Genomic DNA, 25,803 nt, shown 5'->3' with positions numbered 1-25,803 from the left:
GTTTCTGATATCACGTAGGACATAAATGATAGTAGTTGATGGCCAGAGGCAATTCTGAAACATTCACAGGCTACTGGGATTACTCTATTACAATGACACTTTTATGATATTCATAACAATCGCTTACTGTATTTTTCTGACAAGATAATTTCAACAAAAAAATTATATTTATATTACATTATATTACAATATTTATATCACACAATAAGCCTTATAAGACAAAACATACTACTACAGGGATCATCCGATTCTGAACACTAGAGGTCCTCCAGTGTGTTCTTCAGAAGCTGTAGCAAAGTGCCTGACAACTTTACGACAACTGTACTTACATGTGTTGCTTTACGACACACGCATTCGCTTTACGGAAGAGTGTAGCATGCTCTCTGATGTTGACGTTTTTATCAGTGGGTTGATGTTCTAACTAACTGCAAGTTTTAGTGTTTATCGTATACGAGTTCTGGATTATTTGTAGATTGTTTCCAAGATGGGGAAGCCGAAAAAGAAGAGTAAGTATTTACTGCTAATTTTAAGCAGGACGTATTCTGTTAGCTGCTAAGAGCATGTTGAAATGTCTAATCTTTCATCATCTACTATTACTTGGGTATTGTATGTTTATGGGAAATATATATTTCGGTTTTAATTTACATAAGCAGTTTAGTAATTGTTCGTCACTATTAAAATGACAATGTGACAAAAAGTTGGCAAAGTTATCACTATACTATACTATATTATACACTATACACGCATACTATTTATCTTTTTGGATATGTTTTGTTAAGGATGCGTCACTGTGTCAAATTACTCCAAATAAAAAAGCCACGTGTGTGTGTCAGCATATGTGGAAAAATGTTGAGCTAGGTGTAAGGTTTATGATTAAAAAATTGTTGTAAATATCAATGCTGTCTGTCAGTCCATCCCAGGTAACTAGTTCTATCCTTTAACTAGTCCTTAACAGTAGTGTCAGGTGTCTGGATTCATTCTACTGAGACATGAGTACAGATAGAGATGTGTGTTTCTCTAACATGACCCGTCTGTTTAACTCAGTGCTTTCTGTGTTCACATCAGGTGACTTGAGCCGTGCAGAACTGATGATGATGACAATTGCAGATGTCATCAAGCAGCTGGTTGAGGCCCACGAACAGGGAAAAGATATTAACCTTAACAAGTCAGTACATTTTAAAGATTAATTTATTTTAATGATAATATTAAAGTCATCATGAAACAAATTAACCATTTTTATTTTTTTATGGAATATTGCAGTATTTATAATGAATGATTTATCCGTGCACATCATTATTTATTCATTTAAATTCATATTCCCTCATACACTTTAATCAGAATAACTTCACCTCCCTTTTGCAACTACTTCTCTTCTCTGATGATATGTTTACTGGTCCTAAGGGCAGGACAACCTATCACTCACTTGACATCACAGCAATAGCAAACCACAACGATCCAATCTATTCCAGATAGACAAAATCAAGTCCTGTCCTACATTTTTTCTTGTTCGAGAAGCCATTTCATCCGGATATACGTCACAATAGGGAAGAAAAGACTATCACAACTTCCACTTAATGGTGATAAGTTTAAAAAAGCAAAACAAAGTAGAACTGTTTTCTCACTGGATAACTATAAATGAAGATAGATTGACAGCTAAAATTGTGTCTCTATAGAGTCAAGACGAAGACATCAGCCAAATACGGTCTCAGTGCACAGCCACGGCTTGTGGACATCATTGCTGCAGTGCCGCCTCATTATCGAAGAGCCTTGGTGCCCAAACTGAAAGCCAAACCCATCCGCACTGCTAGTGGGGTAAGGATGGTTTGTTGGCCATTTGTTATTTGTATTGGTGATGGTGTAAAGATATCATAATGTAGACATGAAACTAGTGCTCAGACTTTGATTTAATATTTCTTTGTAGATTGCAGTTGTTGCTGTGATGTGCAAGCCTCATCGCTGTCCACACATCAGCTTCACTGGCAACATCTGTGTGTGAGTATGTCCAGAATAAAGTGTCCTTGTGTTTCTTTTACACTACCGTTCAAAAGTTTGGGGTCAGTAAGATTTTTATTTTTAAATACTTTAAATTACTTACTCTTTAGCACTATTTAGCAAGGATGCATTAAGATGGATCAAAAGACATTTATAATGTTATAAAAGATTTTTTATTTTAAATAAATGATGTTCTATTGAACTTTTTATTCATTAAGGAATCATAAAAAAAAAAAAGTTTCATGTTTTCTACTAAAATATTAAAATATTTTTGTGCTGTTTTCAACATGATAATAATGAGAAATGTTTCTTAAGCACTAAATCAGCATATCAGAATGATTTCTGAAGGATCATGTGACGCTGAAGACAGGAGGAATGACTGCTGAAAATTCAGCTTTGACATCACAGGGATAATGTACATTTTAAAATAGAAAACAGTTATTATAAATTCAAATAATACTTCACAATATTACTGGTTTTACTGTTTTTACTGTTTTTGACCACATAAGAGACTTCTTTCAAAAACATTTAAAAAAAAAATCTTACCAACCTCGAACAGTACATTTATGCATTCAGCTCATGCTTTTATACAAATGAGCAATTCTACAACACAAGCTATTCAATCAGGTGCCTTGAACCTTTTACAGTGCATATTCCATGTGGGCTTGCATCTGGTTCAAGCTATTAGCATTGTGTGTCAGTTGGTGGGGAAACTTTTGTTAGCAGGATATAATGATAAAACTGGTCTCAGTTTTGAATTTGATGTAGTGTGTTTTTGTTTTCATTTGCTCAAATAGCTACTGCCCAGGGGGTCCGGACTCAGATTTTGAATATTCCACACAGTCTTACACAGGATACGAGGTAATTATCCATCTGTCTCCCAAAGCAATGCTATCACGCATATTTTTATGAGTTTCACACTTGTGTCATGCAGTATGCTTCATTTTGACTGTCTATTCACCCACTTACTTAGCCTACGTCAATGAGAGCCATCCGTGCACGATATGATCCCTACCTCCAGACTAGGCATCGAGTAGAACAGGTGAGTCATCTTCATAGCTCATGTTTATCAGCTGCTTTCTGAGCATTGTGCAGTTAAAATCATAAGTGATCATTACATACTACTTAATGGTTTTGATTTTACGGTTTAGATCTGCAGGGTTGATGATCCTCTCAGCTTTTCTACTCATTTAGATGGTGTTAATGACATTACGCTGCTGTGTTTGCACATCTAGCTCAAGCAGCTGGGTCACAGCGTGGATAAAGTGGAGTTCATTGTGATGGGAGGCACATTCATGGCTCTGCCGGAGGAGTACAGGGACTATTTCATCCGTAACCTCCATGACGCGCTGTCAGGACACACGTCCAACAACGTCACTGAAGCTGTCAGGTACCAGCGCCCCATGATAAACTTGTTTGAGTGATAGAATCAGGCCACTCTTAATTATGATAGTCCCGACACAAATTTACAGGGCCAGGAGAGGGCAAGAAACAGTCCAACACCAGTGGGTGCAACAATCTTTTTGTCGTAATGTACTTGTCTTTGTAAGAATTAGAAAGTAAGAATTAATAATTTATCTTATTTGTCATCAAATGTTGCTTGAAATCAAGTTATAATGTAAAACAATTAAACAAAAATGATTAAAATTCAGTGCAATTTTGTTTAAAATAAATTAAAAATAAAACAATAAAAACTTAGTGAAATTAGGCAAAACAGGGTTAAATGTTTTATTTAATTTTTCACAAACAAGCATGCACAGTACAACATTCAGTGAAATGCTTTTTATATGTGTATAAAACACCCATAAAGCATACACAATTAAAGGGACAATGTGTAGGAATTTCTCCCATCTAGCGGTTTAATTGTATTTTGCATTCAAAAGCTATTCATTCAAAAGCAGTGAGTGATTTCCTTGTCTTTTGTTGTTTGATTAACATTAAAAACACAGACAGCAGGAATATTTGGCTACTGTCACTTTAAGACATAATGCACTGGTCCAGTACACTGATACTGAACACATGCGTTGTCTTTCTCGAGTGTTTACATTCACATATTAAGACATAACCGACTATGTTTGCTTGGATACTCACCAAGACGGGCATGTTGTGAATTTGTCTGTGTAAGCGCAAGACTTAAAAGAAAACTCAATCTTTGCTCACTGTGTGTGTACGCGCGAGTTCTCTTTCGCATCTTGCACTCGAATGTTAAAATTGGCAACGCTTAAATGAGTCTAGTTTAAACACAGATAGCAACGTGAGCTGTTCAGGTCTGACCTGCACTCACACTATGAACACCCGGGTAATGACGGTGTAAATGACGGGTCATATACAGTGGGGAGAACAAGTATTTGAAACACTGCCGATTTTGCAGGTTTTCCTACTTACAAAGCATGTAGAGGTCTGTAATTTTTATCAAAGGTACACTTCAACTGTGAGAGATGGAATCTAAAACAAAAATCCAGAAAATCACATTGTATGATTTTTAAATAATTAATTTGCATTTTATTGCATGACATAAGTATTTGATCACCTACCAACCAGTAAGAATTCCGGTTCTCACAGACCTGTTAGTTTTTCTTTAAGAGCCCTCCTGTTCTCCACTCATTACCTGTATTAACTGCACCTGTTTGAACTCGTTACCTGTATAAAAGACACCTGTCCACACACTCAATCAAACAGACTCCAACCTCTCCACAATGGCCAAGACCAGAGAGCTGTGTAAGGATACCAGGGATAAAATTGTAGACCTGCACAAGGCTGGGATGGGCTACAGGACAATAGGCAAGCAGCTTGGTGAGAAGGCAACAACTGTTGGCGCAATTATTAGAAAATGGAAGAAGTTCAAGATGACGGTCAATCTCCCTCGGTCTGGGGCACCATGCAAGATCTCACCTCGTGGGGAATCAATGATCATGAGGAAGGTGAGGGATCAGCCCAGAACTACACGGCAGGACCTGGTCAATGACCTGAAGAGAGCTGGGACCACAGTCTCAAAGAAAACCATTAGTAACACACTACGCCGTCATGGATTCAAATCCTGCAGTGCACACAAGGTCCCTCTGCTCAAGCCAGCGCATGTCCAGGCCCGTCTGAAGTTTGCCAATGACCACCTGGATGATCCAGAGGAGGAATGGGAGAAGGTCATGTGGTCTGATGAGACAAAAATAGAGCTTTTTGGTCTAAACTCCACTCGCTGTTTTTGGAGGAAGAAGAAGGATGAGTACAACCCCAAAAACACCATCCCAACCGTGAAGCATGGAGGTGGAAACATTATTCTTTGGGGATGCTTTTCTGCAAAGGGGACAGGACGACTGCACCGTATTGAGGGGAGGATGGATAGGGCCATGTATCGCGAGATCTTGGCCAACAACCTCCTTCCCTCAGTAAGAGCATTGAAGATGGGTCGTGGCTGGGTCTTCCAGCATGACAACGACCCGAAACACACAGCCAGGGCAACTAAGGAGTGGCTCCGTAAGAAGCATCTCAAGGTCCTGGAGTGCCTAGCCAGTCTCCAGACCTGAACCCAATAGAAAATCTTTGGAGGGAGCTGAAAGTCCGTATTGCCCAGCGACAGCCCCGAAACCTGTAGGATCTGGAGAAGGTCTATATGGAGAAGTGGGCCAAAATCCCTGCTGCAATGTGTGCAAACCTGGTCAAGAACTACAGGAAACATATGATCTCTGTAATTGCAAACAAAGGTTTCTGTACCAAATATTAAGTTCTGCTTTTCTGATGTATCAAATACTTATGTCATGCAATAAAATGCAAATGAATTACTTAAAAATCATACAATGTGATTTTCTGGATTTTTGTTTTAGATTCCATCACTCACAGTTGAAGAGTACCTATAATAAAAATTACAGACTTTTACTGGGAAAACCTGCAAAATCTGCAGTGTATCAAATACTTGTTCTCCCCACTGTAGAGCATACGGCACTCACATTAACAAAGTTTAGGGGAAGCCAGAATGCGTATCCATCGACAGAAACATACATTAGCCTAACTATGCCTGTCTGTTGTATTTATGTTCAACAAACTGTATTATAGATGTGTATGTGTCATCATATTTGAGATGACCAGCGGTGCAAGTACCTGCCGAACCATGGGGTGGAGAACGGTATGGTTCGATGTCTTTTTTTTTTTTTTTACCGAGAACCATTACACCCCTAGCTGACAGATTATTATATTATGATATATCATGAAGTAATTATAAATAAATGTACTTGTTTTTAACCCATTACACAACTGGTCCAAGATCAGTCGATAAGTGCAGAAGTTAGATAAAAGTAGAGGGATTGGAGCAGCTGTTGTCTTATTATGTGTATCTGGGGAAAATCACTAGTTAATAAGCTCTGACCTGGGATCAGTGCTTTTTGCTGTTGGATAATTTAAGTCTATATTAGCAAAATGAACACATGCAGCTCTTGGATCAGTTAAAGCACAGCGCCAAAACCCCCTGGTGAGCAAATTTGGTAGGGTGGCAGTGTTGGGAGGAAGAGATGGTGCTTTTGGACTGGTCTTCCACTGTCAGAGCAGCTGCATTGGCTCTGCTTTCGGCCTAGTCACAGAACAATAAGACAGAATGTGGAATTTGGGCTCTGCTTATGATGAAGACAAGATAAAGTATGTTATTAGTCACATCTCCTGAAATGTTATTTAACAGTTTAGCCGTCATTAACTTGGCTAACCAAGCAAATAAAAGCCCTCTTTTCACTTTGACCATTAGTCTAAGACCATTTAAATAGGTGATGTATGTGATTTCTGTGCCATCACTAACAACACCAAACAAAACTGAAAAAATATTTTATACTTTTTATATATTTGTCAAGATTTTTCATAAAACTTATTTGCATCAGTTTTGGCAAAGTGGTGACTCAGATGCAGACGACCACCCCGGTGATATCAGCTCCACAAGGAAGGCAAACGTTTTGAAGTTAGAATGAAAGGCATAGGAGATGATTGCAAGATGTGGATAGACTGCCACTGCAGGGCGCTGTTAGTTTATTTCTGCGTTTTTGTTATTTATTTTCTTGATAAGAGAGAGTGTGTATGTGTGTGTGTGCACGTAGGCAGAGGTCCACAGAATTGTTGGCACACCACAGCTTATCAGCGGGTTTGTTAAGATGACACGATTGCCATAATTGTTCCGGCGGCTAATCAGCCAGAGATGGGGGAGACAACAGTTCGATTTCAGGCACATTGCTTATCTTAGGAGTGTGTGTGTGTGTGTGTGTGTGTGTGTGTGTGTGTGTGTGTGTGTGTGTGTGTGTGTGTGTGTGAGAGAGAGAGAGTGTGAGTGTGTAAGGGAGAGAGAAATAAAAAGAAGTACAAGTACAAATGAGAAACACTCTGTTGGTTTCATAACTACATTGTCTAAAATCTGGTGCAAGAAACAGGAGCTAAATGGACCAAAAGAGTTTTTGGGCTATTAAACGTCCATTAAAACTTCAGAACTATGTCAGGCATGACAGGAAGCCAAAAACCACACATTTCTGAATTATTATTAAATTGATGCAAGCCAAATGAAGCCAATTCAGTTATTAAATAGTTTTCATATTATCATCAGATATATATATATATATATACACACACACACACACACACACACACACACACACACACACACACACACTGCTACAAACAAGTGCTAGAATATATTAATATTAATATTAATATAATTATTATTATTATTCACACACACACCAATCAAGTTTGGGGTCAGTACATTTTTTTTAAATTTTTTTATGTCGTATTTGATCAAAATACAAAGATTCTTATAGTTTAAAATACTGGTTTCCATCTGAATATATTTTAAAATGTAATTTATTCCTGTGATGCAAAGCTGAATTTCCAGTATCATTACTCCAGTCTTAAGTGTCACATGATCCTTCAGAAATCATTTTATTATGCTGATTTGGTGCTCAAGAAACATTTCTTATTATTATCGGTGTTGAAAACAGCAGCTTAATATTGTGCAGCTTAATATTTTTGTGGAAACTGTAAAACATTTTTCTTAGGATTTAGCATTTGTTTTCAAATAAAATATTTTGTAACTTTTTTAATGTCTTTACTGTGACTTTTGATCAATTTAAATTGGCATCGTTAATGTGTTCCTATTTACTTCTTTTAAAAAAACATACATACATATATAATATAGTATAAAAATTTCTGAGTTGATATTTATTTTTTCTCAGGTACTCTGAACGCAGTAACACCAAATGTGTCGGCATCACGATTGAGACCAGACCGGACTACTGCCTGAAGAGACACTTGAGTGACATGCTGGCCTACGGTTGTACCAGACTAGAGATCGGCGTACAGAGTGTTTATGAGGATGTGGCTCGTGATACCAACAGGTCAGAGTTGGTTGCTTTTAATATGAAGGACTTTAAAGAAGGAGCCGTAGAGTAGAAGATGAGTGTTTGGTATTTGTATAAACTTGATCCTGGGATGTTAGTTAGCATAACGTCGGTGTTAAGACTTCCAGTGAATCATTTCGTTCCTACAGTTTCTGGCTCGTGTTGGTAATTGCAGTTTACTCGCTTGATTACGTGTCATTTAGGGATCACTTCAAGGCATTAGGAGACTTAGCAACTATGCTAATTACACTATACTTACACCCTTTGGTGTAGTTGTAAGCACTTTGCTAAAGGACACAGTGGGAGTTTACCAGTTACCCTTTTAGCAGGACAGATCTTAAACCATAAGCCTCAAATGAGATCTTTCTAGATCTATATCAGATTGTTCAAATGAAAATCACGATTAATTGGAAAATCAATATTTTTACCCAGTTGTATGACCATACAAAATTCAGATGATATTCCATTTGTAACTGCTTGTATCTTTTTATATTGACTTTATGTTCTTTTTCTAGGGGACATACAGTTCGGGCTGTGTGTGAATCTTTTCAACTTGCTAAGGATGCTGGTTTTAAAGTTGTAGCCCACATGATGCCAGACTTACCAAATGTCGGCATGGAAAGAGACGTGGAGCAGTTTATAGTGAGTACTTCCTAGATCATTTTAATTCTGCAGCATTCATCTCTAAACTCTGGCACCAAACGCAATGTAAGAACAGCAAAATTATTAAGAGTGAGCTAAAGTATGGAATCATTGTATCAAATTTTGGGGTATATTTTTTACTGGTCAAAATGTTTGGTGTGAAAATACTCACCCAAAATAATTTACTCACCCTCATGTTCCAAGCCTGTATGACTTAATAATAATATTAAATGTTTCCAATCAGCATATTAGAATAATTTCTGAAGAATCATTTGAAACTGAAGACTGGAGTAATGGTTGCTGAAAATTCAGCTTTGCCATCAGAGAAATAAATAACATTTTAAAATTGTATCTAATAATAATATCTCACAATATTAAAGTTTTTACTGTATTTTCGATCAAATAAATGCTGCCTTGGTGAGCATAAAAGACTTATTTCAAAAACATTAAAAGTTTCCAGTGCCAAACTTTTGAACAAGACGTCACGACAGGTTTGAAGATGTCAAATGTCACTTTGAATATGCACATTTAAATCAGCGGGTGTGATTTTCATTGAATAACAACTTAAATTTTAGTCTGTTCCTCACAAATTTATTGTATGCTTTCATAAGACTTGTAATATAGTACACTTGTAGTATGGACTACATTTATGATACATTTAGGGTGATTATCTTTTCATGATTTTGACATTTTTTGACATTCAGCTAAATATTTCCTTTGTATAACAAGAATAATTGTTATCCCCTTGAATAAAGAAAGTCATGCAGGTTTGTTACAACTTGAGGGTGAGGAAATTATGAAAAAAATGATGCTTTCAAAAGTGTTACTTTAATAATCATGTTTGAAAGGATTTCTTCAAATAAGGCTCAAACATGCACTTCAAAAGGATTATGGGAAGGTTTGTAATTTAAGGTCCTCATACTTATAACTGTTTATTCTGTAAGCTCTTTTAATGTAAATTAACTGAGGAGCCGAGAGACAGGCAACTGATTCCTCATGCACAGGTTTATCTCTGCATACCTCACAGGTTGCGCAGACGGTTTACAAAATGTCATTTTCATCAACTAAAAGAGTCCAATTAATCAACGTTTCTGTGAAATAGCTCTTGGGGTATCCAAAATTTCCATATCACTTTCAGGTGCTCTATTCATTTTGACACTCAAAGTAGAAGGAACTACTGAGTCATGGTCATCATCAAGCAGACTGCCCAGAGGTATTAGGACAAAATGAGACTAGAGAAATGTTGCTCCTTTAGAAAAGTTTGAAGTAATAATAAATAGTGAAATTAAATTGTTTTTTCATTTCACACAGCCCTAGGTTACAATGCAAAGAGGAAAACAGAGGTTATACACGAGACGTACAGTACAGGAACACCATAACACGACTATCCCAAGGAAAATTTCTCTATTATTGGGTGCAGTAGCTAATTGTCACATAGAAGGAATGATGGGTGAATGTAAATGAAGTGGGGAGTGATGTGCCATGGCAGGCTGCTCTTTTATGGCCTCTGTCAGTGTCCAGCTGTGACGCATTGGTTCACATTATCAGGCGCTTCATTATATGAAGTGAATAGAGCATTCATTATGATGGGTTTCATTACCGAGGCATGGAGATCCAATCAGTGACTGCGCTCTGGAACCCGTTCAAAGTGCTTCTCTCTGAAAGACTGTATTAAACACCAACCGGGAGCATTCCAGGTGCCAACAGGTTTCTTTGATGTCTTAAGCGAACGCTGTCAGTGCACGATCTCTGGAGTTTAGCGATTTTAAAGCTGGTGATTATTTCCCATTAGGAGAACATAAGAGCCTAGAATGAAGCGAGTGACATTAATGTTGCATAAGAAACATCATGATTAACTGAGTGCAATTATATAAATAATATTTTGCATTAACAGTCACATAAATGCCACTTAACTGTAGAAGAGAACCATTAACTTTTTATTGCAAATCATCCAGTCTCTAGAGTCTATGAAGGCATGCGTCTCTTAAGCTAAAAGACTTTGTTTAGATTTTTACATTGTTGTACCAAGCCCACATTACACCTACCTCATTTCCCCTTGGGAGGCTCTTACTCGCCTCCACAGTGCTGCAATCAAATGACAGCTCCAAAATATTTGGACAGCAACACCTTTTGTACTCTATTTGTACAATTTGTAATTGTAGGATTGCAATTAGAGCCTAAAAGTGAAAAACAATCTACTTTATTTTAAAATATCCAATTTTTTTGTCCTCTTTTAATGTTAGTCATAGTTTCTTGTACCAAAAAACAGAGAACTATGTAATGAAAGAGGTTATACACTGATGAAATAAAATGTTACCGGTGTGATTTCTTTTTCTTTTTTTACAAGAGCTCTTAATAGTGTGATAAGTGTCTGCTTCTTTTTGTCACAGCTCACGAGCTCAGGAAAGTCGCCAATAAAGGGTTTGGGATTTTACTGAACAATCGTTTGTGCACGATCTTTGCCGTTCCATGGCATTTATTTTTCTGTCGCTCCAGAGTAGGGATGCGCTGATATGAAAGTTACCAAGATGATTAGTTATTATCATGCTATCATTAAACAATTAATTACTGGTTGATACAGATAAGATGATGAATTATTTTCATGTTATGTCTGTTAACGGATAAATGGCTGATATTAAAATTCTGACAGATTTTTAATAAGTATTGTGATTAATAAGATTATTAATAATTTTCATGTTATGGCCATTAATTGATAAATGGACAATATTAAAGTTTATTACTATTTTATATAGATAAATTAAAGATAAAACTCTTAAAACTAAAATTATTTAAAATGCTAAATCACTTAAAAGTGAACTTAAGCATTACAACATTATGAAAACAGTATAAAAATATATATTCATTCTGAGATTGGCTAAAGATTATATTTAGCAATGTTTATTCAATTATATATATAATTTTATAAAATTATGATATTATTATTATTATTAATACAATTTGTATTTTTGTTAAGCACAAGAGACCCCTTAATTCTTTCTTATCGGTAGATTTGAGTCGGCATGACCATATCCCTGCGAACCGTTCAGTGTGTTCGTAAGCAATAAGTTCCTGTCATTTGATTTTCCACTTCATATTTCTGACCATGTTGTTGCTTTGTAATAAGGAAAATGAAACGTTTGTACATTGTACGAGTAAAGTGGAAGAGAGGGCGCACTATGCATATATATACTTTATTTTGCGCGTCTGTGCAAAATAAAGTATATATATGCATAGTGCGGCCTCTCTTCCACTTTATCTAATTCTCTAGGCCAGCACTCTTAAAGTTTACAAGTATATACATTGAGTGAAGCCTGCTCTTATCCACATTTACATTGTACGAGTACCAATATGAAGCACAACACTTTGTGCAATTTTTTGACGATAATTGGCTCATTGCTTGCCGATCTGCCTCCTAATTCCTAATTCCTTCTACTTTTTATTGGGATCCGTTTCATGCATAAATTTGAGTGTATAGCGAGAGAGAGAGAGAGATTAATGGCTCTGGAAGGTGGTCTCTGACCCCACCGCTATCAGCTCCCGTCCTCCGCCACCGTGTGCCCACACAACCTCACCTGTGTCACCCACCGGCACCACTCAGCTGGTTTATCTCCCCTAACCTGCTTTCTCTGATGCTCGTGCTCTCCCCTTCCCCTCCCACTTCCGTATTTTCTTGCTCGCTCGCTCGCTCTCCGTCACGCCTCTCTCCACCTTTCGATACGGGGACCTGTCGGCGCTATCTCAGGATGAGTGTGCGGTGGAAAGGAGCGTGGCTCGGTGATAATGGAATCCCATTACTGACTCGTCCAACTCTCACTTCTCACTTATCTGACTGTGTGCAGGCTCCCCTCCCTACATGAAAAAATAACACTCAGCGTAAATATATCACACAAAGACTTATTTAATTTGACTCTTAGAGTACGGAGAAGCTCAAACCGCAAGGATAGTCGTGACTCGAGAAATCCGTCATTTCAGTTTGCCTATTTTTGATTGTTTGCACTATCTAGAGTCGCTGTTTAGTTTAGACCCATGCAGTCTTTGTTTAAATGCACCAGTGTCAAGTCCGATGATGCGCTAGTATGTCAGGAAGACGGACAGTTCCAATTAAATTACCATTGGCATTGTCTCTTTGATTGTAATGGTTTCGTTTTTGAGTGTGCTGCGTGAACCCTGAGGTTTTCAAAGTGACTGGGACAAAACAAAATCCCAGCACTATTACGTGTTAAGTAGCAGACGTAAGCAGGATCAGTGACGGAAGTCATGAGTCTTTATTTAGCCCTTTACCAATTCTTGAACTCGTGAATGATGTTATTTTGCATCACAAGTATGTAACAAGAGCACAAAGCCTACCAGCATGCAAGCTGAAAAGTTTATATTCTGCTTGAAATTGTCATAAATCTCATGTCTATGGCTTCTAAATTCTATGAAGAGATCTTCAGTGGCAACCGTTTGGAAAAAGATAAAAAGTTTGATAACTGGTAAAAGATGTCTTTATTATTCTGTGCTATAATGAGTTGTGAAGTTTGTAAAGTCTTTATCATGAGTGTGTTAGAGCCGGCAGATGCCACTAATTATTGTGCAGGGTGACTGATATTATGCCTATATATCATAAATGATTTAGTATTATGAAGGCAAATAAGCTATAAAACTTGCATTATAAGAAGTTACATTATACAGTATATTGTACAAAACTGCTTAAATTAAAAACATATTTTACACAATATTTACTTTTATCCATGGCATTTATTGCTCTTTTAGTGCACTCATTACTGGTCCTAGTCTCATGTTAGCACAAAAATATCTTTTGTCTCTGTCCCTCAGGAGTTTTTTGAGAACCCTGCGTTTAGACCAGATGGGCTCAAACTTTACCCTACGCTGGTGATTCGAGGCACTGGACTGTATGAGCTGTGGAAAACAGGCCGCTATAAGAGCTACTCTCCCAGTGCGTTGGTGGATCTGGTAGCACGAATACTAGCGTTGGTCCCACCATGGACTCGTGTGTATCGTGTACAGAGGTAACAGGGACTTAACGTTAGTTTTCTAGATACTACCTTTCAAAGTTAGAATTGAACTTTTTTTTAAAGGGTCACTCTAGATCTTGTATTCCATTAAGAATGTAGGAGAGTAAATGCACAAATGTGAATTTTTCATCTGATTATTAGCCAATATTAAAATCTACATGGTACTGATGTGTGAAATCCATCCCAAATGTATTATTTATTCAAAACAGAAGCATTTCCTGCTGCCCAAATTCATTGTAGTGTGACCATTATTTGGTTTTTAAACGGCTTTGAAGAAGCTAATAATCTGTGTCCTTTTTCAGGGATATCCCCATGCCATTGGTGAGCTCTGGGGTGGAACATGGAAATCTGAGAGAGCTGGCACTGGCCAGAATGAAAGACATGGGCACTGAGGTAACCTAAAATCGTTAATCATTTAATTTGTTTGCTGTATGAATTCAAGGCCATTAATTACAACACATGTTGTTGACTCCTGCAGTGTAGAGACGTACGAACCAGAGAAGTGGGCATTCAAGAGATTCATCACAAAGTTCGACCATATCAGGTCGAGCTGATCCGCAGAGACTATGTGGCTAATGGGGGCTGGGAGACCTTCCTGTCTTATGAGGACCCCGAGCAGGACATTTTAATTGGTCTCCTACGTCTTCGCCGCTGTTCACCACAGTCCTTCCGGCCCGAGTTGAAGGGTGGCGTGTCCATTGTTCGGGAGCTGCATGTCTACGGAAGCGTGGTCCCTGTCAGCAGCCGAGACCCAAGCAAGTTCCAGCACCAGGTAAAGACACCTTATTTCCGCCAGTAACACACGGCAGAAACTGCTTTAACATGATTTAACATTAATGATGTCTGATGGCTGTTACCTCATGAAGGTCTCATTACCAAAACCTTGAATTTAAATAAGATTAGGAATAGTATAGTAGTGTGGGTTATTATTCATATATTTTGGTTAGATTATTTGCTTCTATTTATTCCTATGCACCTGCTAATAGGATTTTTCAGGAGTTGCGGTATCATTTCATTTACATTAATGATGGTTAAGGGTGTGTTCACACTTGGCAGGTTTGGTTCGATTACAGCGAACTCTGGTGCAATTGCTCTGTTTATTATAGTTAATTTGAATAAGTGTGAATGCTGCCATCCGAACCCAGGTGTGCACCAAACAAGCGGACCAGTCCTCTTCCAAACAAACTCTGGTGCGGTACGACTGAAATATGAATGCAACACTGACCAAAGACATCAAAACAAACCAAAAAGAGGACGTGATGTCACAAGATGTGACCCTAAAAGGGGCGTAATGCTCAAGCATACCTGTTTTTTTCTCGTCATGAGCTACGTTTCCCCGGTACAGGCATTGGAACCACGTCTCCTTGCAGCAGATCTCATCATTTGTGTGTGTAACGGAGGAATTCCTGGCACTGTTTTGACTCCTTTACACAATTTATAAGCTCTTTATGAGCTTGTATATATGTACATGCATACAATGAGCATGTTTAGTCCTGCACATTTTTTTTGTTATTGTTGTTTTTTGTATCTTTAGGTTTGGTGTTAAAAATGACAGTGTGACAGCTAACCAAACCAGGACTAAATGTATATATTTTTTTTTTTGTTGGTCCAAACCAAAAGAACCACGAGAACCCTAAAAGTGTATGTTGAAAAACCCTTTTTCTGGTGTGAGAGCTGAAGATAAAATGTGTAAATTGCCCAGATTTGTACTATTTTATTTTTATTTAAGGCGTATTTCTTCATGTATTGTGTATATAGTCTCACTGACTTGCATTCTCATATGTTGTCTTTCACCTCGTGCATTTGTAGGGTTTTGGGATGATGTTGATGGAGGAGGCCGAGAGGATAGCCAGGGATGAGCACGGCTCGGGCAAATTGGCTGTTATCTCAGGTATCGAAAGTATTCTCAGCGTTAACGGAAATGGCACTTTCATTTTGTTGGGTCTTCTCTTGCCCTCGCTTGAAAAGAATGAATACGAAATTTTGACATGCACCTCCCCAAATCAGCTGCAGGATGGAGATAACAGCAATTGGAAAATAAATGAAAATCTGCATTCATATTATTCTGGCTCTGATAATTTAATGCATGTCTGACAAAGCAAAGCAAAGCATCAACAGTAGAGTATATTGGAAATACAGTGGGGTTCAAAAGGCTGAGACTACATTCAAAGAGTCTTTTGGAATTTTACTGTTTCTTGCTTTAAATATTTTGAAACTATATGGCATCATTGAAACACTGAAATTATGGTTCCTCTCACTAGACATAAAAGAGTGATATTCTTTTTTGCTTCAATCAGAGCAAATTCATTAGTATCAAGAAATACATTAATATTACAATAAAAAAAATACTTTTCTGTTTAAATATATTTTACAATTTTCAGTGTCACATGATCTTTTAGAAATCATTCTAATATGCTGATTTGCTACTCAAGAAACATTTCTTATTATTATCGATGTTGAAATTTCTATTTTTTTATTTATTTCTTTGATTAATAGAAAATGTACAAATAAAAGACATTTATTTGAAATATAAGTCTTTGTAACATTATAAAAGTCTTTGATCACTTTAATTCATCCTTGAAAACTAAAAGCATTAACATCTTATTAATAATAATAATAATAATAACTTTTGAACTGTTGTGTATATAACCCAATTCAATAGTACTCAAAAGCATGTTAATACAATGTTATTTTTTATTGCTTTTTCAAATATTCATGTTTTATTCCAAATAACATTCTCCATGGTGCCTCCATTAGAGCATGTATCATTGAAAGAAAGGTTCTTTTCTACTATAATTCTAAATTTTTGATGTTTCAGGTGTCGGAACGAGGAATTACTACAGAAAAATGGGTTATGAACTGGAGGGGCCGTATATGCTGAAAAACCTTTACTGAAGCAGAGGAATTCAAACCAAGATGCATCATATTCCCTGGAGAATTTCGCCTGACATGCAGGACACTAACTTTAAAGGCATCTTTAACCCCTGTCTATAATTGGACTGGGCATGAGGACTAGAGAGGGTGTATGTGGTCAGCACAAAGCAAACTGCACTATTCTGCTACATGCCAGCCAAAGAGTTTTCTGTATGTGTTTTGTCATGAAGACCATGATGCAAGTATCAGTGCTTGTTAGAAAGGTACACCATTCTCCCTTGGCCTTAGCTCCCATTTTACAGAGTTCTCTCTCCAGTATACTTGCCAGTGCATTTACTTCTCTGGGATAACACTCATTATTTTTTCGTCACATTATTTTCGGTTTCTACTGACAACATTGGACATAAAAGAGAAAACTGCGGAGGCTCTCAGCTATCCCGCTATGAAAGCCCACATTTTTCTTGTGGATTTGGGAGGGAGAAATAATTTATGCTTGCAGCTTAGCGCATTTGATTAATCCATCATTTTTCCTGTTCTGTTAATTTTGAAGATGGATTAATTGCATTTTCATGTTTTCTTGGCTTTGCATGTAAAGTGTTCATCTGGCCATTTTTTATTGTTAATAAAAGATATTTATCCGGGATTTGAGTTATCGCATGATTGTACATTGTCATAAATCACATGTTGGCATGGAGGCAGGCGATTTGGATGAAGCTGAATAGACATAATACAGCCATCACTGAACATTCAAAAGAATTAATGAGTAAGAAATCATCTGCGGTGGTCTCCTGTCCGGCTCAGATATGAAGAACTGTCTCCAAAATGATTGAAATTCAATTGCCTCTATTTTTGACAGAATGAAAAGTTCATTGGAACTACTCTGCTGCGTTTTAGTGTCTGTCACCACACTACCAATTTCTGAGAAATGCCGTCCGGCATGGCGAGACTCTCCTCCGCAGGAGACCTCATGATTGTCTGCTGATGGGTTTTTACTGCTTCATTTGACATCGCAATACCCGATTATATCGCTATCTCTGCCTGTGAGTCAAGGTGTCAGGCGAATGATGACCGACTGCGCTTTAAAGCCAAGTTCAGTCAGATCACACTTGTAAGAGGGTTGTCATCAGGGAAATGGCTTCCAATAAACGGCATGATGTTGTTTTGCCACCACCCCACAATAAAGTGATGATTTAACAATCGTTGATCTCGTAATTTCCCAGCACAGACCCTTTGTTGTGACTTTAATGGTTTAATAACCTCACGGTTAAAACAATGTGGCACTGTGTTATAGTGTCATCATACAAACCAATCGGCGGCGTTTCACTAAATCTCAGGAAGTTTTAACTAGACAATACCATACTGGATTTTGCTAATTAAGCTGGATCATTGGGGTCATTATTTCTCATGAGTGAAGTCTTACCAATGCAGAATTAATACTGATGTAGCCAAGATGACGACCTCAGAGAAGGCTGAGTGCTGCGTTTAGATAATGTGCATATTTCGCCACCGAGGTCAGGATGAGCCATCGCAGTGTTTCATTTGCAAACCAGCGATGCGTGAGGAAAAGGGCAAAGTGTCTCTAGAGATGGAAATGTCACAGATGAGATCCACTTAGAAGGATTCTCAGATGCATTATATTATTGCCGGTGAGGCTGTAAGGTTTTGAAACCCTCTACGACCCTTTGACACTCTCTAAAGTCATTAATATTCAACTTTGGCATTATTGGCTTTCATTAACTCGAACACTGAAGCTTTTTGACTGCTTTTTGTCTTGATCACAGAGATTTGTCAAAATTCCATTTTCTAGACCTGAAAACTATTAAACACAACTTTAAATCCAGCCACAAATAATTTATATCCATAACAAAGGGAGACTTTCATTTCCTGTAAAAGATGGAGCACTTTCCCAAACCAAAAAGCCATTTGATGCATCCTGCCATGTGCAAACAAAACCAACTACAAGACTGGCCACTGAAGCGGCAGAGACCAAGACGGCCCTGTCGGTGGAAAACAGGCGATCTGAATGATTGATACGTGTGCCATCTTTCACAGATACACATTAAAGGGAAACCGAATTATTTCCCCTCCTATCTAGATGTTGTACATGCGCCACCAACTGAGAAACTTCAAAGGATTCAGTCATTTTGACTTTCTATAATTACACTGTCGCTTCAAGGTGGCGATTTGTGGTGTGACTGTTCTGAATGTGCCGTTTCTCGTGTCTTGCTGCGTCTGACAACACGACTGAAACTGATCATGACTGACTATCCTTATAAGCATGAAGGCTGTTGTGTTTTCTACAGATAAACCATGTTTGGACTTGGAAAAGATGTTCTTCACACAATACTGTTGTTGCATTGTATTCTTTAGTAGTCTTTAAATAAATACATAAAAAACACCACAAAATAGAGCAAAAACAGTTATATTAATAGGGCTGCATGTTGTTGAAGAAAAACGCAATGATACTGTTTTAAGTGTGTAAAATTAAATTAAACCTGAAAATGATATAACCAACATGTTTTAAGTTCTACCTGAGAAAAGAAAGCATTACTACAACTGAATGTGAACAGCAGTGTTTACAGTAGCATTCCATAAAAATTATTTTCAGCAATGTAAACAATTAAAAAAGCACCAACTTTTTGAAGTATTAAAATCATTGTTATCTTAAGCCGTTGCGATTTGAACAGTTGTGAAGTTTCAATATTGTGCAGCCCTATATACTATACATATAATTCATAAAGCATCATATAGTAACAGATACACTAAATGAAAATGCAAGGCAAGTAACACATAAACATTTTTTTTTTTAAGTCTCAATTTCCAAATGGACGAACAGTACCGTTCGATAACTTTTATTGGCTCCATCTTCAAGTTATTCAGTGTACAAAGTAGGCTGGTTGTTGGCATGCTGCTCTGGTTTCAGCCCAGCTCTATGGCTCGCCGGACCCTCTTCTCCAGCTGGTCTGCAGTGGGCCGGGTGTCGGGGTCAGAATCTAGCATGTCCAGCAGTAGCTCGCACATAGCGTGGTTTAGAGGTGGCGGCAGTGGTGGAGCACGTCTTGACCTCATAGGGATGGTCAACTGCAGGTCGGGATTCTGACTCAGCGCTTCACCTAACGGGGTGAGCCAGCGGCCTCGCATTACATATGCACCTAGAGCGACAATAAACAGGAAACGTTGTTATGCTTAATCAGGAAATGTTATGCTTAATCGAGTTTTCTTTGATCTCCCAAACGCTGCATTTGAATTTGCCCTGTTCATTATAGTTGCACTAAACACTAAAAAGCGGCAACAATAACAAACAGATGCATTTTTTCCAAGCACAACTTGCCGAGTACAAATTCATTATTATTCACAAAACTTCAAGGCATACCCACCACACAGAGAGGTTAATGAGTGGAAAGATGTTAATTGCCCTTATATAAATAAGCTACGACATTTGACCTTTTTGAATGCCTGCTAGCAGCACAGAAAGTCGCTGGGTCCGAGTAATTACTGAGGACTGCCTGAATAGCTTATGCACTTCATCCACAACCTGCGTCCTCAGACCACTTTACATTATCTCAGCTATTACGCATTAAGTTAATGGGCTACTATATCAAGCACTCAACAACAAAGCTTTCTCACCAATATAAAGTGGTCCGGATGAGGGAGGTAGTAAGAGGACTAACCAAAATAGCCACCTGCCTGCCAATGCTAGTGCAAGGCTCTGAAAACTGTGAGAATTTCTATTCCTGTTCCTATTTTTATTTCCTGTGAAGTAGTTGTGACAATCACAAGATGGTGGGTTTTATTTTAATCAGCCATCATAACACCTCATTTACAAGTTCCTATTTCATTTTAATCATAAAAATACATGCATCATGGATCCAGATTGATTAAGTAAAGACGAAGACCTTAAAAACATTAAATGGGTAATGCTAAATGAGCCAAAGTATTTTCCCTCGCTCGACTCACCCAGTTGTTCTTGATTGGTGCCATCCTCTAGGAAAATGATTCTATCCAGCACAGCCCAGAAAAGAACACCCACAGAGAAGATGTCAGCCTGGGCTGTATAACTACGGCCTGCCCAAACTTCTGGAGCCATATAGAAGTCTGAGCCGCACGTAGAGGAAAGAGCCAGTCTATTCTGGACGCCATCTGTAGGATTGTCCACCATCTTACTGAGGCCGAAGTCTGCCAACTGTAATACATGAGGAGGGAGGTAACATGTTAATAACTAGAACCAGCTTTCAGACCTGGGGTTATTGTATTTATTTTATTAATATTAATTTACACATTATATTAATTTAACCACCATTAAAATTGTTGTTTAAAATATATTTAAACAATTGTATAATAAAAGTAGTTAAATAGTATAATATTAAAAAATATATTATTTTAAATAATTATATCTATTAAACCATTTATATCTATTCAAATCATTTCTTCGTCTCTGCATAGGACAGTTCCACCGAATAAGGAAAAATTTAAAAATATAGTCTAATATTATTGAAATTCTTCAGTTAGAAAAAATGAAACTACAGTAAATATCCGATATGCTTGCAATGGAAAATATTGTAAACTACAAAAGCACAAAAACACAGTTAAAAACTGAAGTTCAATAACTTTAACAACTATAGACAACTCAAACTCTAGAAAAGCCCAAGGCAACTTATTATCCACATTGTGCGATGCCTAATATTTGACTGCATCTAAGGCAAAATGGATCAGTCGCTTCAAAGCACACTACATTGATTGTCTCTACATGCAATGAAACGTAAAAAACTCATTATTTGAAACTTTAGAAGAATGGATTTTAAGACAATCCATTTCTAACTTTATCTGTAAGCTGATTCTTTTCTGAGCTAGACCTTTTTGCATTGAAGCTGACATACCCAGTCTTTGGTATTGATTAACAGAAAAGGCTTAAAAATGGTCAGGTTCAATTTGTGACTTTACATAAAAGTCATTTGTGTGTGTGTGTGTGTGTGTGTGTGTGTGTGTGTGTGTGTGTGTGTGTGTGTGTGTGTGTGAACAACAATTTTCCAAAAAGGATTTACATCATAAACTGTCGCTTTCTTATCTATGTTCTCCGGGCACTATTGTGAATAGTTTTTAAATTGTAGGGTAACACCAGAGCCTTTGTCTATGTCTAGCATGCAAATACAAGTCCAAAAGTACTTTTGTATTGCTTTGTTATTTATTACAGTCAGCTATAAGTGGAGCAATTTTCATGCCTACAGACTAATAAAATTAAAAAATTAAAAAAGGGAAGGCGGTAGAAAAAAGACAATGTGGCTCCATTAGCAGTGTAGGCTATTTCAAAAGCAAGATGAAAGCATGGAAAAAATGCAAATCGGGCCCATGACAATTGCACTTAGTTTGACTCCAAATACTCCATAAGCCATGAGCATTCAGCATTTTAACCAATATCATTGTTAGAAGTCGATGCTTATATAGGCTGATATAACAAGGTATATTATTTTAGACTGCATCCTTTTTGTACCTTCATGACCGGTCCTGCTTTAGTAAGACGGACAAGAACATTATCTGGCTTTATATCACGGTGCACCACTCCACAGCCGTGCAGGAACGTAATGGCACTGCTGAGCTGCTCAAGCACTGCATGGTTGCACTCAGCATCCGGCGGCCTGGACAGAATGTACTGGTTTAAATCCCCTCCGTCGCAGTACTCCATCACCAACCAAAAGGCAAAGCAGCGCCTGGGAACCTCCTCTGTGGACATCAGTCTCCTCTTTGACCTGGAAGGATTCCTCATTTGGGTTTTTGAGTCTTCGTCCACCACTCTCCCTTTGAGAACACTCTCCACCAAATCCAAAGGCAGCCTCCCTGATCTTAGGGGCTGCAGTGTTCTAGGTCCAGTCTCTAGAAGGCAGTTGTATAGAGAGATGACATTGGGGTGGTTCTGTGCAGTGATTCTCATAGCCCAGAGCTCCTGCAAATACAGCTCTATACTCTCTGGGCTACAGCATGGTAGACGTTTAATGGCGACTGTGTCACCTCTATCGCCCCACCAGCCAGTCTCTGTCACGTGTCCCTTGAAGACCACTCCATAGCTGCCTCGTCCCACTTCTTGTTGCAAAGTGTAGATATCATCCATCCCAGCAGCCTTTGTTGTTCACTGAATCATATGCAAGAATCTTGCTGGTGTTCTCAGGTGTTGAGTGTTTTATTCCATTGTTCTAATATTACAAGGGGGGGAAAAAACTGTAAAATTAGTTACATTAACTACAAAAAGTATATATATATATATATATATATACACACACACACTATATAGTACTATATGTCTGTAGTGGACATTATATTTGAGTGAATTTCTCTGACATACACAATCACATCACAGTTTTAAGAAAAGAAAAAAAAATCCCATTGTTTTGGCCTATATGTCATTTCATGTCTTATTATTTTTTAAACAACTGAGTCCTGGAGCCCATACCATGATGGTAGTTGAACAAACTCAGAGATGCGGGATTAGTTTAGAGTTAACAAAACTACCAGTAAACCAATCCAATCAGGTTTTGTTGGTACCATGATGCTGATCATCAACTTCCTCTGTCAACTCAGGCTTTGATCCTAGGTTAAGGAGTTTAGGAAACTGCTATTCACTTCTCTCTTCTGCAGAATATTACGAGATTGAAAAAAAATTAAGAATTTAAACAAATTTACACAGCAAGAAGAAACGAGCTGTCTAAGAAAGAGAACAAATAAAAGAAAAAAATCTTTCTATATCAGTGCAAGTAATAGGCTAGTTGTGATGTTAGTTTATACGCTTGATATAGGTATAGAGAGAATTGAACATTTAAGTTCACATGTAGTCATTTTTATCGCTTTATCTTTTGATTCTAAAGCTTATTTATATTACCTTTATATATTATATTCATTTAGACTAAGTGTTTAATAATAACTGCTAAATTAAAATTGTACATGTGTAATGGATTAAGGGTATAATTGCATAAATAATATCTAAATCATACAAAATTATTACTATAAATAATCATTGCTAAAAGCCAGACAGATTTTTTGTCTTTAAAAATCTTTCACTATGTAGTGACTTTAATTTAGGAACAGGTGCAGTCACTTTATTGCATCAGACGTGTGTCACTTTGCTCACAGCTGATTGGTCCAATTTCGGGTTCTTTACCTGGAACATAAGTACTATGGAGATGAACACTGCTAAAAGACTCACCACTTTCATGGTGCTTTAAAACCCAGGATTGACGCAAACTAAACTGAAACATACCTGGCTAACCACTTAAACCGGCTTCGTGGTGTAGGCCACTACAGAGGACATAGCATATGAATAAAATATATTTTCAAAAATGTTTTTTTCCCCCAATCTGTTTCTTATATATATATATATATATATATATATATATATATATATATATATATATATATATATATACACACACATTTTTTTGAAAAACAAATATTTGTATATATGTGTGCGTGTGTGTAAACAAAGTCCTTTAACTAGACAACACAATTGTTTTTACAGTTCCTATTAACACAGTTCATGTTAATCAAATTAACTGTCTTTACTATATAAACATTTATCTTGCTTTAAAATAACAGAGAAATGGACGCCATCAAATTATTACCCTACTTCAGCATTTCCACTCATATTGCTTTTAGTCAATAATGTGAATAAACTTACCGATTAAATCGCGTCAAATGGAAAGTGTAGTTGTTCAAAAGTGTTGTTTGTTTGTTTTTTATCCACATGTAATTCATATAAAAACGTCTTGTCAGTGTCCCACCTGAAAGCACTCATAATACAACTCAAAAGTAAACAGCACCTCATTTCCGTAATAAAACTTCCGTATTTTTTTAGATCTTCGCGCGTCTGGTGGTGTTCTGCGTTTCTATTGGTCAATGCCGTTTCAGATGACCGCGTTCACCAATAAGATACTAGAACGTCAACACCCATTTCAAAAGTGACCAATGAAACTCTCTTTAACAATGCTCGCCTTGATAAAAAATATTTTAAAGGCCTTCAAGAAACGTAATTAATAGTTTTGTAACATTATTGTTTATTAGTTTTGTCAGGTTTTGCGTGTAATTTCCAATTTGGTTTGGTTTGATAATCATAACAACGCAAGCCCAGTAGACTTACTACACTAATCTGTTTAAAACACAATTATATAGTTTGGAAAATGATAGCCTAACGTTATATATTGTGAATTCAATTTTCTAAACTTAAAATTCAATATAATCATATTTTTGATATCGCTTGTTTGTAAGCACAACAAAACCACGCATTCATTCAGACAAGACGCAGCTAACGTTAGATGAAGGTAGGTTGACATGCAGTTAGATCAAGAGTAATAGTATACTAATAAATAATGTCGGGGCAAGTTGTCACATGTGTTTTAAATGTTGTACATTTATACAATTTGTTGGTCAAAACAGTTATTTGACATGTCAGTACATTTCCTTTTACATTGTTGCTGTTAAGATTTAGCTGGGGAAAAAAACTAGCCTTATAGTAGGTTACATTAGGACAGTTTACCCCATAATGTTTTTTTTTTTTTTTTTTTTGCATCATTTGGGGTTTATGTTCTGTCATTCTTTCTATCTTTCTTTCTTTCTTTGACACCTCATGGTCTCCCCTATATACCCTATCAGAATCAAGGATTATCCAACTTTAAAAGTGGGATTAAACAGTAATTCTATAGCTATTTTGTGTTAAAAGCACTAAAATCCCCCATAAGAATCTAAGTCCTTCCAACTTTTAAAATGTGATAGAAATCCCTGACACAAGGTGGCCCTTTAATGCCTGCCTAAAGTTACCAAAATGTCAGACACAGATAAGGAAACCTCTATGATAACACAAGAACATCCCCTGCCCTCACTGTCTGAACAGGCTGTCACTCCCATTCTCACATTACAGAAAATACCCATCCAATTAT

The 25,803-nt window shown here is 37.2% G+C and overlaps 2 protein-coding genes across 2 annotated transcripts; one reads left to right on the top strand and one right to left on the bottom strand.

Moving 5' to 3' along the window:
• The first annotated feature begins 336 nt into the window (after nt 1-336).
• On the top strand, nt 337-17,528 carry elp3 (elongator acetyltransferase complex subunit 3). Its single transcript, XM_084432245.1, has 14 exons — nt 337-506; nt 1,066-1,165; nt 1,674-1,812; nt 1,922-1,992; nt 2,790-2,853; nt 2,966-3,034; nt 3,228-3,382; nt 8,187-8,348; nt 8,867-8,993; nt 13,812-14,005; nt 14,314-14,404; nt 14,490-14,783; nt 15,821-15,902; nt 16,830-17,528. The coding sequence occupies exons 1-14, from the start codon at nt 485-487 to the stop codon at nt 16,904-16,906; spliced, it is 1,647 nt and encodes a 548-aa protein (XP_084288371.1). The 5' UTR covers nt 337-484; the 3' UTR covers nt 16,907-17,528.
• A 1,689-nt stretch (nt 17,529-19,217) lies between these two features.
• On the bottom strand, nt 19,218-24,728 carry LOC311305342 (serine/threonine-protein kinase pdik1l-B). Its single transcript, XM_084432986.1, has 4 exons — nt 24,549-24,728; nt 22,374-23,070; nt 20,843-21,068; nt 19,218-20,037 (listed from the first exon to the last, which is right to left on the bottom strand). Exons 2-4 carry the CDS (start codon nt 22,986-22,988, stop codon nt 19,805-19,807), a joined length of 1,074 nt encoding a protein of 357 aa, XP_084289112.1. The 5' UTR covers nt 22,989-23,070; nt 24,549-24,728; the 3' UTR covers nt 19,218-19,804.
• Between the last annotated feature and the right edge of the window lie 1,075 nt (nt 24,729-25,803).

The sequence above is a fragment of the Rutilus rutilus genome (genome assembly GCF_951802725.1).
Source record: "Rutilus rutilus genome assembly, chromosome: 15".
Classification (NCBI taxonomy): domain Eukaryota; kingdom Metazoa; phylum Chordata; class Actinopteri; order Cypriniformes; family Leuciscidae; genus Rutilus; species Rutilus rutilus.
This window is presented reverse-complemented; position numbering and strand designations above follow the sequence as displayed.

Bases quoted from the DNA above. Each gene is read 5' to 3' on its own strand.
- elp3 (XM_084432245.1), top strand. From the start codon at position 485: ATGGGGAAGCCGAAAAAGAAGA. The intron at 3,035-3,227 runs GTGAGTCATCTT...TTGCACATCTAG, and splicing joins CTAGGCATCGAGTAGAACAG to CTCAAGCAGCTGGGTCACAG. The intron at 14,405-14,489 runs GTAACCTAAAAT...TGACTCCTGCAG, and splicing joins TGAAAGACATGGGCACTGAG to TGTAGAGACGTACGAACCAG.
- LOC311305342 (XM_084432986.1), bottom strand. From the start codon at position 22,988: ATGGATGATATCTACACTTTGCAACAAGAAGTGGGACGAGGCAGCTAT. The intron at 21,069-22,373 runs GTACAAAAAGGA...CATGTATTACAG, and splicing joins AAGCAGGACCGGTCATGAAG to TTGGCAGACTTCGGCCTCAG. The intron at 20,038-20,842 runs GTGAGTCGAGCG...TTGTCGCTCTAG, and splicing joins CACCAATCAAGAACAACTGG to GTGCATATGTAATGCGAGGC.